Below are 15294 nucleotides of genomic sequence, written 5' to 3' on the forward strand. Positions count from 1 at the left end.
CGAAACATGCGGTACATCTGATGAGGTACGATAGAAACAACGTTGTTGGTGGTTAATCCCCTTTTAAATGGCTTCCAACATGGTATGGAGAACAATCGAACAAAGGTGTTGCGTGCACGATTATCATCAAAATTTAGTGGCATCATTGCAGAGACGAGTAAACTGTACTTTAGACGGTTCATGAAGTGCTATGATGACCAATCAGGAACCGCAGGTCGAAACGCGTTCCAGAGGGTATTTGTGGGAACCGAAGTGACCCTAGATTGAAAGAGGATGCCTCCGAGTGGAAGCAAGTTTGAGTCGCATCATGACACAAAAGGTTAAAACATGGGGCAATGGACCGTGCCATTGGCTGACAGGGTTGTGCCGAGGTGGTGCAGATGCCTATGACGGTCTCGGTTTGGTTCTGGACAAGGTGATAAAACTGTCGGGCTGGTGTTTCACATTAATGAGCGTGCCAATTTGTCAATCGAGCAGAAAACGGTCAGCAGATGACTCTTGGTTTACACTGAAATTAATTTAAAATAAACTCCTCTCCATATTCCCCCTCCTCCATCCATCCGGACCATCCTCTGTACAAGAGCATCGGTGCTGCCGAAGCAGTCTCCTGGGCTATTGGGCACAATCCTGGATGGGTCACCACTCCAACGCAGGATACTCGAATGGCTCAATCATCCCAGCAAGCTGGTACTCATTTTGCCGACCTCGGAAGGATGACAGGCTGAATCAACCCCACCTGGTATTAATTCAACGGTCAAGCGGATTTTGAACTCAGGACCCGAGGATCCTAAGCTCACAACCCTAACCATTAAGCAAACACCAAGCATACCCCCTCCTCCTTCGCAGTAAATGAAAGAGCACCAGGTATTCATACTGCCAACCTCATTTATCAGCAAACTGGGACAGAGCGCAACTACTTAAACCACCATATTTGCAGCAATAAGGCAAATGAGTAAGGGGAGGGAGAAACACTGGGATGACAGTTTGAAGCTGGGTCGGGCAAATCTTTGTTCAATCGCCCTCAAAGTTCATTTTATTTGATAAACAAGTGCGAGACCAAAATGAACGCAATTAGGACAAAGCAATCAGCAAAAGCACATTGTGGTTAGCGAGAATTAAACCGTTACCAAAGCTAACAAACGGTCCACTTTACCACCACAAATTGGGTGGATTCCACACGAAACGATTTCCCTTTGCGGAAAACAATGAAACATTCCACTCCGTCATTTGTTTCCAACTCTTGAGAGACGACTGTTCACAACTACAACTGGGCTAAAGCAGACTCCCTCCCTAAAATAAATAAGTAAATAAAAAAACCAATGTCACCCGTATCTTGCCAAAAAGGTGACCACGTATGACTTCTTTAAGGTCACACTGAGGTGAACAGAGCTGCTATCCACCAGGAGCGACTCCTTGAGGAATATCTGCCTACGAGAGATTCCGATGAGAATCGTTCTACAGAGTAACCATGAAAAATATGCTTTTGCCTCATAACGTCACCAAATGACGTCATAATGTCTCAAGCTTGACATATCTAGAAAGCACTCATCGAGGTGTTCAATTTGAGGTACTACACGATATGGTTCCGAAAACTTGAAAATTTGACCTTGGGGTCAAATATGTTTGACCTCAGGCGCTAACCATGAAGGTCAAGGCCAATCGACACCAAAAATTAATCAGCTGAGCGCCAGACCATGAACTATATTCCCATGAAGTTTGAAGACGATCCGATCAAAATTACTCAAAAAATAAGGGTTTTGTCGACTCCCCTCATTTGCGACAAAGTGACCTTGACCTTTGACCTTAAAAATTTTATGCACTGAAAGGGACCTCCTATAGGCCTCTGATATGCGAAGTTACAAAAATTTCCGATGATAACTGTGCTCTGCAAAATTTTTTATACGTGATTACAGACAAACAAAAAAAAAAACAAAAAAAAAACAAAAACATACAAGCTGACTAACATATCTTGCAAGAATTCATTTTGGCAAGATAACAAATAACAGCCAATGGCGGGAAAGCAAATTCTCTGGGCAAGTCAAAGAGACAAGGTTACATTTGGGACGATACCAAACAACCTCCGGCTAATGGCAATTCAAAATCGACGTGCTCTTCGTAATGAGACAAACAAATACGACGATGACGGGATATTTGGAGAACGTAGAGGGGTGGAGGATTAATGGCCATATATTTCACTCCGCATCGAAAATGTGCAATTTAAACATTTCTTAGTCGGATGGAATTCATTTTAATGAGCAGCACACCGCACAAGGGGCCTAATGGGTACAGCAAATTATGGTGCACGACTGCAGCTCTTCCACAGCCGTTTGCGGCCAGCACACGCGAGCCAAACTGCTGACAAGTATGGCGTGCAATTTCACCTCCCAGAGAAATCCTCAAATTTACTTTAATCATTCCATTTTGAATCTTTACACGTGCGACTTGAAAACTCGCACGCCCTTCCAGTGAAAAACAACAACAAAACGCATCCAAACTTTACGTAACGCATCAGTGGGAGTTGCAAACTCTTACTGGGTTCGTTCGGACGTCACAGAGTGTACAAACACATTCTGGCTCTTGGAAGATTGGGGTATCAAGGAAAAAAAAAAAAAAAAAAAAAAAAAAAAGAGTAAAAGTGACGGGGAAACAACGGGCCAGCTATTTAACACGGAATGCATCGATGACAGTGTGTTTGGATCCGAGTCCGGCGTAGATGAGCGACGGTGTGTTGGCAAACTCACGTCAAAATCATTGAGAGCAGCTGCGAGCTCTCCGACACCCTCGGCCTGCTGTGCAGGGCGGCTGCTTTGCGCAGGCGCCTGTGCAGCATTCGAGATGCTCGCTATGGCTTCTTGCACCTGCTTGTAGACGTAATCCCTGTTGGCCCGTGTGGCTGCAACGTCAGGATGATTCAAGTATGCCTAGAAAAAATAAAATAAAATAAAATAATAATAATAACTCCAGTTTCAAATCACCGTCATGCACCAGTAACGCGGTTGAAATTTTTAAATAATCATGGGTTTACTTCCAAATTGCAACAACTATTCCCCTCCCCCCCCAACCCCTTCCCAGTCAGTAACCAAATAAACTTAGCGAGTTGAGCAAGTTGACAGCCTCAAGCATCATTTTGTATGCGCAATTCAACCTCTTCGAAACCGCCGACAGATCAAACAACCGAAATGAAATGAAATCAAAATGTCTGACAGCACTTGCACAACTTAGCAAAAAAAAGTCAAGGCTAAATTTGCTTCCAATCGATCAGAAAATCAATGCCACGCCAAGTACAGAAATCTACAGTACAGAATTGCTTCCAAATGATTTAATAAAAGTTTAAACAACACAAAACCCCCAAAACACAAGTAATGCATCACAACATTGGCACAGCTCAACTCGACAACACAAGAATTCAAATATCAAACTAGAAAGACAAGAAAAAGAGCATAGATCGCAGCCCCTCACCAGGACTTGTTTTGTGTGGCATTTGTGTGGTGGTGTGTTATGTAATTAATGAGAGTCATAATTTCAACCACCACTTTATAACTGCTGGCAGTGATGACCATGTACCAAGATGCCCCGCTTTGATCGAACACCTGACCCTGACCGATGATGTATATTATGATTCAATTCAATTTAGATTGCGATGAAAATATATTCAATTCAAATCAAATCAAATGGAACACCAAATAGGAAACAGTCCTGCGTAGGAATCATTGGAAGGAACCCAAACAAGAAAAAAAGCAAAGATGAAGTCATCAAGATGAACCTGGATAGGATTCACATTTTAGCCGCTACTCCTCTACCCTCAAACCCGTCCAGGCACAGCCAAGTGAGCCTTATTCAAAATAAATTTTAAAAATGAAATTAAAAAAAAAAAGTTCTGGCAACCGCCAGACCATGCGTCCGTCCACAGTTGACATTTAAAACATGTATCCGCATCACGACTACATCATAACTTTGAAGTTTCATGTTGATCGATTAAGCAGTTCCAGAGAAAACATCACTTAATATCTTTCTTCAATTCAATATGGCTGCCAAACCATGTGATCTATCAATTATTCCTGAACAAACGTGTCCACCCAAGGCTTGGTGAACATTTGTGTGAAGTTTCCCCTCGATCTGTCCAGCCGTTCTGGAGAAGATTTTTATAGTGTTTTTTTTGTATACAATGTCGAGGCTCATATGAGAGCTAACACACAGAACGTATGACAAGGGGAGCAGGAGACAAGAGGAGTGGGAGAGGGAAGGAGAAAACAGCGTGGAACAGAGACATGAGGAGATCTGTGTAAGGGAGAGGGATCGGACGAGTTAAACAGGGTAAACAAGATGGACACACAGGAAGTTTCAGGAAAGAAAGCAGGGAATTTGAAGGAGGTGGGTTTGGGGTAGATTAATGGGGTTAGAAGTACTAATTTTTTACTTTTTCTTGGTTTGAGGGTAAATCCAATATGGCTGCAAAACCATGCCACTGATGACATCATGTGTGTGAAGCTTTTGTTCCTCATGGATAGGCGGTTATACGTGTAGAGTTTCGCCTCGATCTGTTCAGCCACATCAGAGAAGAAGATTTTGGAAGGCTTTTTAAATAAATAAAACAATATGGCTGCCGAATCACATGACCGATGATCTCATCTCGTTCAGCTTTGCAATATACATTGGTAATTGTCGTTTGATCCAACATTCCACAAGATGCAAAACACAAACGCACACTCGCAGAACTACCAATAAATTGTTTGTGAGCCTACAGAGGATCAGGCGGGAAGAGGAATCCGTTATTAAGCCAAGCAACTTGTCATGGGATGCTTTTGTCAAACCTGCGAAGCAATGTACAGCATGGTGGCGTTCTTCTTGAGACTTCCACGGGCAGCGGCCATCTCGTCGCGTAGACGGGGGTCTTTGAGGTCCTGAGAGGAGTGGATAAAAAAAAATTCACAAAAGCAAGAAATAATGGACTAGCGACGTAAATAGTTAGATAAGCAGAAAGTAATCGGTTTAGGGAAGAGGAAATGATGGAGAGTGAAAAATAAAGGGAAGTTGAGCAAAGAGGATCTGAGAGATGGGAAGAAATAATGAATGGGGAATAAAGTGGAAAAGCTCGTCAAAAAGTCCACCTTGCCCAGATGAACGCAATCGCCCCTAATTATCATATATTTTTTTAGTGATAAAGAATAACGCAAATCAACCAGACAACGTACAAAAGCAATCAACATCATTTCAAATATCAACATTAATAACCGAGAATAGGTCACAAAGGCAATTACACGGTTATGGACCACAAAAACGCGTGAAGGAAAATAACGTTCCGCAGCATTTGACGCAATCGTACTCCAAAAGGCCAAATATGTCACAGAGGACTTGGAGGCAAGACACGTTGCCCAAGAATCAAACTGTGAACAAGGAGCCCGTTGACCCATTGCGCAGATATCCGACAAAATGTCTCGCACGCATGCACATCACTTAGTTTCAATCCCTACACTTTCCAACACCATGGTGGAATGAAGAATGGAGCATTGCATGCATGCATTCACACCAATACAAAATCTGTACGTGCGGGACGTTCACTAGATGGCGGCAGTAACCTCACACAAAAGAACGAGCTTGCACTCTGCCCTCCATTTCCTGCGTTTGTAGAAGCTCTTCATTGGCTCAAATCGATTTCCCCCCACTTTTTATCCCAAAAGGCATGCAATCGCGGTCAACACGATTTCAGCCACCAAAAAATAATGACAATAATAATAATAATAATAATAATAATAATAATGATGTCACAACCATTACAATTTATGCTTCATTTTTGTTCGAACTCCCAGCTCACTTATGGGTTGGAACATCCAAACGAGAGGCTGTTATTAAACCCAGACATCTCAAAGTTCACACACATGCTCCAAAGAGCCAAAATATAATTAATTAACATAATTACTGAAATAAATAAATAAACAAGTACAAAAATAATAATAATAAGTCAGACGTCTGCATAAACTGAAGGAAAAAGGGACACCCTGGCAATTTACACCACCACCAAATGAAAAAGAAAAAGCAACAACAGTACGTACAGCAGAATTGTAAAAGGAAACGTATCTGCATCACTTAGCATGGTACCAAACATAGATTTGCTGCTGCACCCATGAACATTGTTGGAAACCCACCACTCCTCCTCTATCCCTGTACCCCCCCCCCCACTCCCATGGCAGCCAGCCATCACACTTTCACAGAGCAGACAAGTACCTGCTGTCGACAGGCAGAAAGCTGGTTTAGAATCACCATGTCCTGGCCAAACTTCTTGAAGCTGTTAGCCAACTCCTGCTGGTTTCCTGCTAGGCGAACCTTCTCCAAGCTCTCTTCCGCCTGGTGGCAAACAAGTCCACATCAATGCATGAAAACACCAGCAGCGTTTACTGAAAGTGGATGAAAATGCAAAATGAAATAAAATAAAAACATTTATTCCACCCTTCCCCACCCCCCAAAAAGATATAAATGAATGGACCGAATTTCACAAATTCTTTACGAGGGATTGTTAGGCAGTGTATTGATATGGTGAGATGTTAACCCTTGTATGCTTGTGGGTTGACATGGAACTAATTTATTTATTACATACGAGTGCAACGTATCCTGATGCCGTGTCAATTACAGTTCCCCGCTGACGGACCTCTGGTAGGTTGTACCTGGTGCTGCGTTTGAGCCTTGCGAGCAACTGATGACATCTATCAATTCCAGTTCTTCCAGACATATTTGATAGTTGTTGCTTTCTGTTTCACATCCCTCTTCAGTCTTTCACACATTTCTCCTTAATCGAGCTAATTCTTGCTTTTTCTTTCCCTTTTTTTTTTTTTTTTAAATCTTTTGTTTACATTTGGTTTTCTCTGTCTACGGAGAAGTGAATTCTTACAAATCGTTTTTGAGAGACTCGGCTGCACCTGGATGGGTTTGAGCAGCTGAAACCCGAATCGTATCCAGGTTCCTCCTGATGACTCCAACACAGTATTTGGTTTTTCATTCAATTTGATCACGTTTGGTGAGGCGAGACGTTTACTTGAAGTAAAAAGGTGGCAAGTTATACTGTTGTAGCGAGACCAACCTGCGTAGAAGGATCAATAGAATTTGGGAGATTTATGGTTATTTTAGGATAGTGAACCATCTTGGATGAAGGAGCAATTTCTAACCCTTTCAAGAACCTGCAATTAATAAAATAATAATACCAATTTGTCAACAGTAAAACAGGAAACATTATTTGTTCCTATGAATTCAAACCATCCAAAATCTGAATCATCTTTACAAAATAAAAAATAAAAATTAAAAAAAAAAAAAAGAGAGGCATGTGTGCATGTGTCACCATTTTTCTCAGAGACAGCCAAACAGATGTTCGTCAAATGTTCAGAGGGTCATCAGAGAGTACCGGGGATTGTTTTGGGGGGAAAAAAAATGATTTTTAAAAAAAAATTCCTGTCGCTATATGAAATGATCCCTGGCCCAAATCCTTTGTGGATTTATGCAAGTGTTTAGGCCTCCACAAAAACAAAAATAAGAAAAGAAAAGAAAAAAAAACCTATTTTATTTCCTCAAAATGCCAACACGATTAGATAGAACATCACTGGGAAAAGCTGAATACCCCTGCAAGTAATCAATGAAACTCGTTGAAAAAAAAATGCATTAAAAGGAAATATAGTCTGTTACTGGCACGACTCGACCGCAAATGCCACCGGATGCTCGTCAAACAGCTCATACCATGCGGAGGTGCTGGAGCAACTTCATAACGTCGGCCATATCAGCGATGATAAGCAGGCGAGTGACAGCAGAGAGTAGGGCACGAGCTGCGCGAACCATGGCACCACGTTTCATCGAAGAGCAGGGATCATCAGCAAACTCACCAGCCGCTTCTCTCATAGATTCACCTGCAGAGGTGACACGGAGAGGAAAGAGTGCTCACAAAGGAATTGCATCAAATGTCGCACATGCACCGAGACTACCACCACACCACTTTATCAAACTAATAATAAACTTCAATCTTCATGACACTTGATTGGAGAATTCAGTTTGGTTGAGGTTTTCTTCAGCCCGGTTAATTTCCCCATTTAGTGCTCGATTCAATTTGACGAAATGGTGGAAAACCTATCGGTTGGCAAAGGAGGCATCCCACCTCACCTTGGTTCCTGCTGCAGTACTCGAAATGTGGCATCAAACAGTCACATGGGTTTCCCCCTTTGCTTTTCACTTTAATCCAAATAAAGCGAAGTCGATGGCACTCTATCGCAAATCCCCACGCTTCCCACCTAAAGCAAAGTTGGAATATGGTAGAAAGTTCCACCATGATTAACCAAATATCAAATTTTAATTGAAGTAAAAATTCTCCCATTTTGACCCATGACTCCCAGCCCCTGGCTCATGAACCAGGGGGTTGGGGGGGGGTCAAATCCTAAAAAAAAATTGTTACATATGCATGCAGCCCCCAATGTTGATTGCATACACAAAGTCTCATAAAAAAATAAAAAATAGGACCATGACCTGGAGATTATCTGGACCCTGACATAGAACATTCCCATGTTCTTGATTGTAATTCAAATGCCAATTTTCATGTCCGTCAAACCTGATATCCACATTTCTAACCTTTTAACTCATGCCGATTCAGAAGATTCTAAAAATATTAGTCTCGATTTACAATCTAATGACAATGTAACGAAAGATCAACTGACAAATTTGCAATTTGATCTGTTTACCACCCAGGACAAGCGTTTGGGTCAAGAAGAACTCAACCCTGCATCAATATTTTTTTTCTGAAAAATACTTATGATTCCAAATATTATAATATTGACCAATTTGTCAATCAATTTAGTAACACAGACCCCAATAGCATTTTATTATAGTACGCATACATTTTAATTCACGAAGTCTCCAAAAGAATAATCGACTTGTTGATTTTCTAAATCTTCTCAACTTTCAATTTAATGTTATTGTTGTCACTGAGACATGGATTGAAGATACTGACACATTATTGCAGATTCCCGATTATTCATTCGTATGTAAAAGTAGACGTGATAAGGGTGGTGGAAGAGTAGCAATATATATCCAAAACACATTTGTGTAATTTCCATGTGATGACCTTGTTGTAAATGCCACCATAAGGGATTCATTATTCATTGAAATTGATCAAAAATATGAAAAAAAAAAAAAAAATGAATAAAACATTGTAGTTGGAGCGATTTACAAACCACCAAATGTTAATTCCGATAATTTTGTGAATGCATTTGACATATTACTGAATGATCTGTACCAAGAAAATAAATCCTTGTTCATGATGGGTGATTTTAACATCGATCTCCAATATAATGTAAATAATAACTGAACTCGGTACTTTATCAATTCACTAAGTAACTTTTGTTTACCCTTAATTAATAGACCAACTCATGTCACAAGATTCACAGCTACAGTGATTGATAATATATTAACTAATCAATACGAGTTACCAATAACCACCGGTGTATTTTATTGTGATATAACCGATCATTCAATTGTGTTCCAAATTAGTTTTAAATTATACTGGCCGTCTTAAAAGGTGTGGACACTGATACTTTCAATTCATCTAGACTCATTAATTCTACAAATTTTGATCAATTTAAGGAGTTATTAGAAACAAATTGGGAAGATACAAATGAAGCATACAATACATTTAAATTAAGATTACAAGAATTGTATGATAAATGTTTCCCAATTTGCAATTCCAAAAACAAAACTGTTAAACAAAAACGCTGGATGACTGATGGGTTGTTAAAATCGATGAAATTGCATTAAAAACTTTCAATTGATTTAATCCAAATTCAAACAATTTTGAAACAAAACAAGTCTGGAGACGGCAATGGTTCACGAGCGGTATTTGATGACGTAGATCGTTTCAGAAGTCAAGGATGAGACAATGTGATAATTTTTGACCAAGTTATAAAAATGATCAACATGATGTGGTACGAGTGACAGGTTATTAGCTGAAAAATGTCTAAAACCCGGTTTCGTTCAACAACTTTCAAAATTTGACATTTGCATAACCTTTAAAGGTCACAAAACAATGTTGTGAACATTAAAATAAGGAAACATGATATGTGCTATAGGTTATTGGAGTTAGTTTGACGAAGGTCGAAAACCCGGTTCGATTCCCACAACTTTGAAAATTTGACCTTTGTGAACTTTAAAGGTCAAAGGTCAAGGATTTCAAAATTTGACCTTTGCATAACCTTTAAAGGTCACAAAACAATGTTGTGGACATTAAAATAATAGTCCAGTAAATTTAGCCCCAGAATGGCTGAACCTGAAACAAATTGCAATAGTTTTTTTATTGCTGGATCTTGTTCAGGGGTCACTCTGAATGTCCCAATATAAAATAGGACAAAATAGGACCACCGGAAGTGCCCCAATTTGCATAAATTCAAAATGGTCACCATTGAGCACTTGGGGGGCTGATATCTCCAAAACGGTGCGTTTTAGACCCCATAAATGTATTATTAGCAGATAGGAAACTGATCCCAAGGAATCCAAATATGTCGTCAAAATTTGTATATGATGTCATAAATGACATCATAGGCATCATATACGACGTCAAAGGTGTCAAACAAATTCAAATCAAATTCAAAAGAGTTTATTTTCCCTTATCATATAGTATACATCGGGATTGACAAATAAACTATGCAACACAACATGCAACACAACAAACCCCCACCCCCAATGAGGGTAACCTACACCAGCACATTTCGCCTTAGGTAAATGGACTCAACGGCCAGGTGACTCTTTGTTCAGGTGATCATGAGTGTATCTGTACAATACATCAGATTTATGCGGCTATTTTTACACTGTGAATATGACCGATTTCATTTTGCATGCTTTGTGTAGTGACTGCTGTAGAGTGTACTGTGTCTATGGTGTTTGGTTCAGATTGTTTGTGTGGGGTATTAGACGTCGTATGTACGCGCATAGCATTAGGTAAACTACTTGACTGATTTTCGTGGAATTTCACATCGCTTTGACAATATCCTAAAAACTAATTTTCCATCCACAGGGCGACATATACACCATGGATGACACAAAGTGTGCCATGTGCGAGAAACAGCTTGATGATGGCCGACAAACGTTTACTTTGACAGAGAAGGGTGCCCATAGTGTGAGGGAAGCTGCAAAATCAAGAGGAGTTGCCATCAACGTGATGGTGGGGCAGAAGTTCCACTCTGAATGCAGACTAGACTTTTGCAACAAGAAATCTATACAGTTTTCGTTAAAACGAAAGTTTCGGGAGGAGCCAGAGCCACCAAGTCGCCGTTCTATTGAACCCATATTTAACTTTTTGGAACACTGCTTCCTTTGTGGGATGTCAGCAGACACCAACTCTGATGATTCTTACCCTGTTTAAAGATAGTCCTCTGGAAGTCCCATGTTCAAAGCATGCGACCAAAGGCCCTCAAACGATCCTTGGGCAGATAAAGTTCGGGGACGTTTGGCATCTTGCATTGACCTTCACGCGGCAGATGCCATTTACCACATAGTTTGTAGTGTAAACTTCAGAACAGGGAAGCAAATACCACTCCGTTACAGAAGTGACACCAGCAGCATTCTTCCACCGACTAAGCTAGGGAGGCGGACAAACATTCAACGACAAGAGGCATTCCTGCAGGTCATCGCTGACCTACAGGAAAATGACTATGAACAAACCACAGTCACTGATCTTGTTGATGAAATGTCAAAGGTATGTGAAGACCCATACTCTCCAATGTATATGCGTGTAAAGTTATTTGAACATTTTGGAGAGCCAGTTGTGATCACGAACATAAATGGCAGACCGAACATTGTGACATTCAGGAAAGCTCAAGCGCAGATCCTCCAGGAATTTTATGACACTCCTAAAATGGACAATGAAGCTGATGAGAAGAGACAAATTATCAAGACTGCAGGTGAACTCATCAAATCGGACATTAAAGCGCAGGACACTTCCAAATCAACATACCCAGACCCAGTTCAACTTAGGTCTATTGATCTTAACTTGAAATACTTGCCAGAATCACTTCAGATTATTTGGTCTGGTCTTTTCTCAGGTGCAAATGACCTGAAGGTTGCCACAGTTGGCCATTGTATCATGCAAGCTACTAGGCCTCGAACCGTCCTTGCGCCCATCCCATTTGGGCTCGTTGTCCAACTGCACCATTTGTATGGTTCTAGATTTTTGATTGACAGTCTTTATGCTCATGGCTTATGCTTATCCTATGATGAGGTTTTGCGCTTCTCCAAGTCTGCAGCCAGGTCAAGTGATACGACCTACCCAATATCAGGTCACTTTGGCCACGACATTGCTGACAATGTAGACCACAACCTCCGCACCTTAGATGGCCATGGTACATTCCATGGTATGGGAATAGTGGTTGCTTGTACACCAGAAGTACTAAGTCAGAAGCCAGTACCACGATTCTTCGCCTATCCAGATGGTGTCCCGGCAGCTAAGATTGCCATCCATTATTACAACAGGTTTCTTGGGAAAAAGTAGTCATTACTTTTCCAGAAACTGCCCGATTTAATTGTCAACGATCTTACCTCCAACCTAAATCTTCTCTGGAAGATTTCCTTGCCCCTTTGTCCCAGTAGACCAGGGTAGTCAGGAACGATGCAAGCCATATCCAAGGGTGAACATCCAGGTAAATCATCCGTACACTTCCTTCCGATGATAGACTTGGACCCCACCAACATGTCCTGCGTCTACTCTACATTGCTGTTTGTTGTCGAAGAAAACAGGAAACACAGTACCATTCCTATTCTGACATTTGATCAACCATTGTGGTTGAAAGCGTGGACGATCATTCATCATGAGGACAAATCTAGCGAACTGAAGAAAGTAGTCCTCAAGTTAGGAGGTTTTCACCTCATGATGAGTTATCTTGGATCTATTGGACACCTCATGAATGCCTCAGGACTTCGGGAAGCACTTGAATTAGTTTATGCCGAAAATGCAGTAGACTACATCCTGAATGGCAAGGCCTATGCTGGCGCTATACGGGGGTATACACTGATTTATGCAGTTCTGAATTCAATGATTCTGTGTGAAGCATATGATTTCATGTCCCACGAAAATGAAGAGTCAAATATGATAACATTGAGTGAAAGAGATGATGTGCACCCAGATCTCAAAGAGGCTGGTCAGCTATACGATGGTCTACTTGCGGATGATATTCAAGCGAAAGAAGCATGCAGTCGTCACGTCTTGAAGAGAATAAGCCAGGTCCTGCAGAAACACACGTCAAGGATCGCTGAGTTCCCGATGGGCCAACTGTGGCTACAGTATATGTCGATGGTCGAGCTACTTCTCCAGTTTCTGAAGGCAGAACAAACAGGCGATTTTGACCTCCACTTGTCCTCACTGCGGAAGATGTTGCCACACCTTGCTGCCGCAGGACATTCGTACTACACGAAGTCCCACCATGTTTACCTGACAGACATGCTCAACTTGGAGAAGACGAGCCCGGATGTTCACCATCAGTTCCGCTCTGGAAAATTTGTCATTCGAAGAACTGACAGGTTCTGGGCGGGTCTCTCTACTGACCTTGTAATTGAACAAGTCTTAATGTGGACTCTGAAGTCAACTGGTGGAGTGACCCATGGTCGTGGCATGGAGGAAACTCAAAGGACATGATGGTTGTTAGCTGTGCCTGCATGTGCATCTGTAAATGAGAGCATGCAAAATCTAACAGAGACCCATTATTGCACCAGCGAGCAGCACAAAGATATGTCGTCATCGAGAAAAGCCCGGGACTGCAAAGACACCGACACAATCTCAAAATTCCTTCAAGACCGAAATCCACTTGTCCAGTCAGACAACCTCAGGAACATTGCAACTGGAGTCGTCGCACACAGTTCAGCAAACCCACATAAAGCAGAAGAAGTTGGTTCAGCTATTCTACAGAAGATGTCTGGCCAGAATATGTTCGAGTATTCATTTAAGAAGGCAGACACCGCCAAAATAATGGGTCAGAAGGTGGTCTCTGCAGGCAATGAAACCATTGCTGTTCCAGCGCCTGCTCCTTGTTGCGAACAGTGAACCAAACAGAGATTTGAAGGGCCTGTTCGAGCACGAACTCTCAAGCTATCCTTGTTTGATGCCCACGGAGTTATGCGAGAAGCGAATAAGCCACAACTTGCCGACGCACTTGAGAGCTGTGCACCAACAGCAGTTGGAGGAGATGCACCACAGCGCATCCCTGAGTACTACGTACGAGATGGCGGATCTCTCCTTTACAGAATACCTTGGAAGAAAGATGACACCTACGAGGAAATCTGTGATCACTGCATCACCCATGTCCAAAAGCACTACAAAAATGCCATTGTAGTATTTGACGGATACGCCCATGGCCCTTCCACCAAAGATGTTACCCATCAGAGGAGAACGAAGGGAGCTGTTGGTCCACAAGTTTCTCTTTCCCCCAAAAAGGAACACTTTCTAGCAAATGCTGAGAACAAGCAGTGCTTTATACATTTGCTGATGGAAAAGGTGGGTGAAAACGGCATCAAGACCCTAAGCGCAGATGGTGATGCTGATGTGTTGATTGTGAAAACGGCTGTAAGGTGTTCAACGTCTGCTTGTACGCAACTAATCGGAGAAGATGCAGATCTTCTTGCACTGTTGTGTTTCTATTGCGGTGATGATTGCAAAGGACTCGTCTTCAGGTCAGAACGCAAGTGTGGGGAGATGGAGGTGAAGAGGAGAGTCTGGGACATTGTTTGCCTCAAGAAGCAGTTGGGGAAAGAATTGTGTAGTCTCTTGCCAGTGATCCATGCCATTGCTGGATGCGTCACAACATCCAGGATATTTGGGATAGGGAAAGGAGCGCCCGTGAAGAAATCCCAAAATCATCATGAGTTTAAGTCGCAAATTCTAAAGTTGGCTCAAGAAGGGTTGGGGGTAGAGGACGTAGATAAAGCAGGAGAGAGCGCTCTTGTCTTTCTATGTGGTGGAAAGATGGAAGAAAGCCTGGATGACCTGAGAGCCAGGAAGTTCTCGGAAAAGGTGGCTACCAGTGCTCGCAGTGTCCAAGTACAGACGCTACCTCCAACATCCAACGCAGCAAGATATCACACACAGAGGGTTTACTATCAAGCCCAGGTTTGGATGGGGAAAGAAGAACTGAATCCAACGGATTGGGGGAGGCATTTGTCAGATGGTCGAATGCAGCCAAACAAGATGGACTTGCTTCCTGCACCGGAATATCTGTTGAAAATAATCCGGTGCCAATGCAAGGGTGATTGTGACACCCTACGTTGCAGCTGTCGGAAAAATGGCTTAGA

General features: G+C 41.9%; 1 protein-coding gene across 2 annotated transcripts in view; it reads right to left on the bottom strand.

The window, feature by feature from the left end:
* The window catches only part of LOC147033960 (catenin alpha-2-like), a 150606-nt gene that overhangs the window by 96621 nt on the left and 38691 nt on the right, over positions 1–15294 (bottom strand). For both annotated transcript variants that reach the window (XM_085873829.1, XM_085873838.1), the window contains exons 4-7: positions 7720–7886; positions 6223–6342; positions 4812–4901; positions 2742–2921 (exon numbers count right to left, since the gene is read on the bottom strand). In XM_085873829.1, the coding sequence (XP_085729955.1) occupies positions 2742–2921; positions 4812–4901; positions 6223–6342; positions 7720–7886 (557 nt within the window). The remainder of the gene's footprint in view (positions 1–2741; positions 2922–4811; positions 4902–6222; positions 6343–7719; positions 7887–15294) is intronic.

The sequence above is a fragment of the Eptatretus burgeri genome, chromosome 1, assembly GCF_056783735.1.
Source record: "Eptatretus burgeri isolate ZD-2024b chromosome 1, Ebu_testis_v1, whole genome shotgun sequence".
In the NCBI taxonomy this organism is placed as follows: domain Eukaryota; kingdom Metazoa; phylum Chordata; class Myxini; order Myxiniformes; family Myxinidae; genus Eptatretus; species Eptatretus burgeri.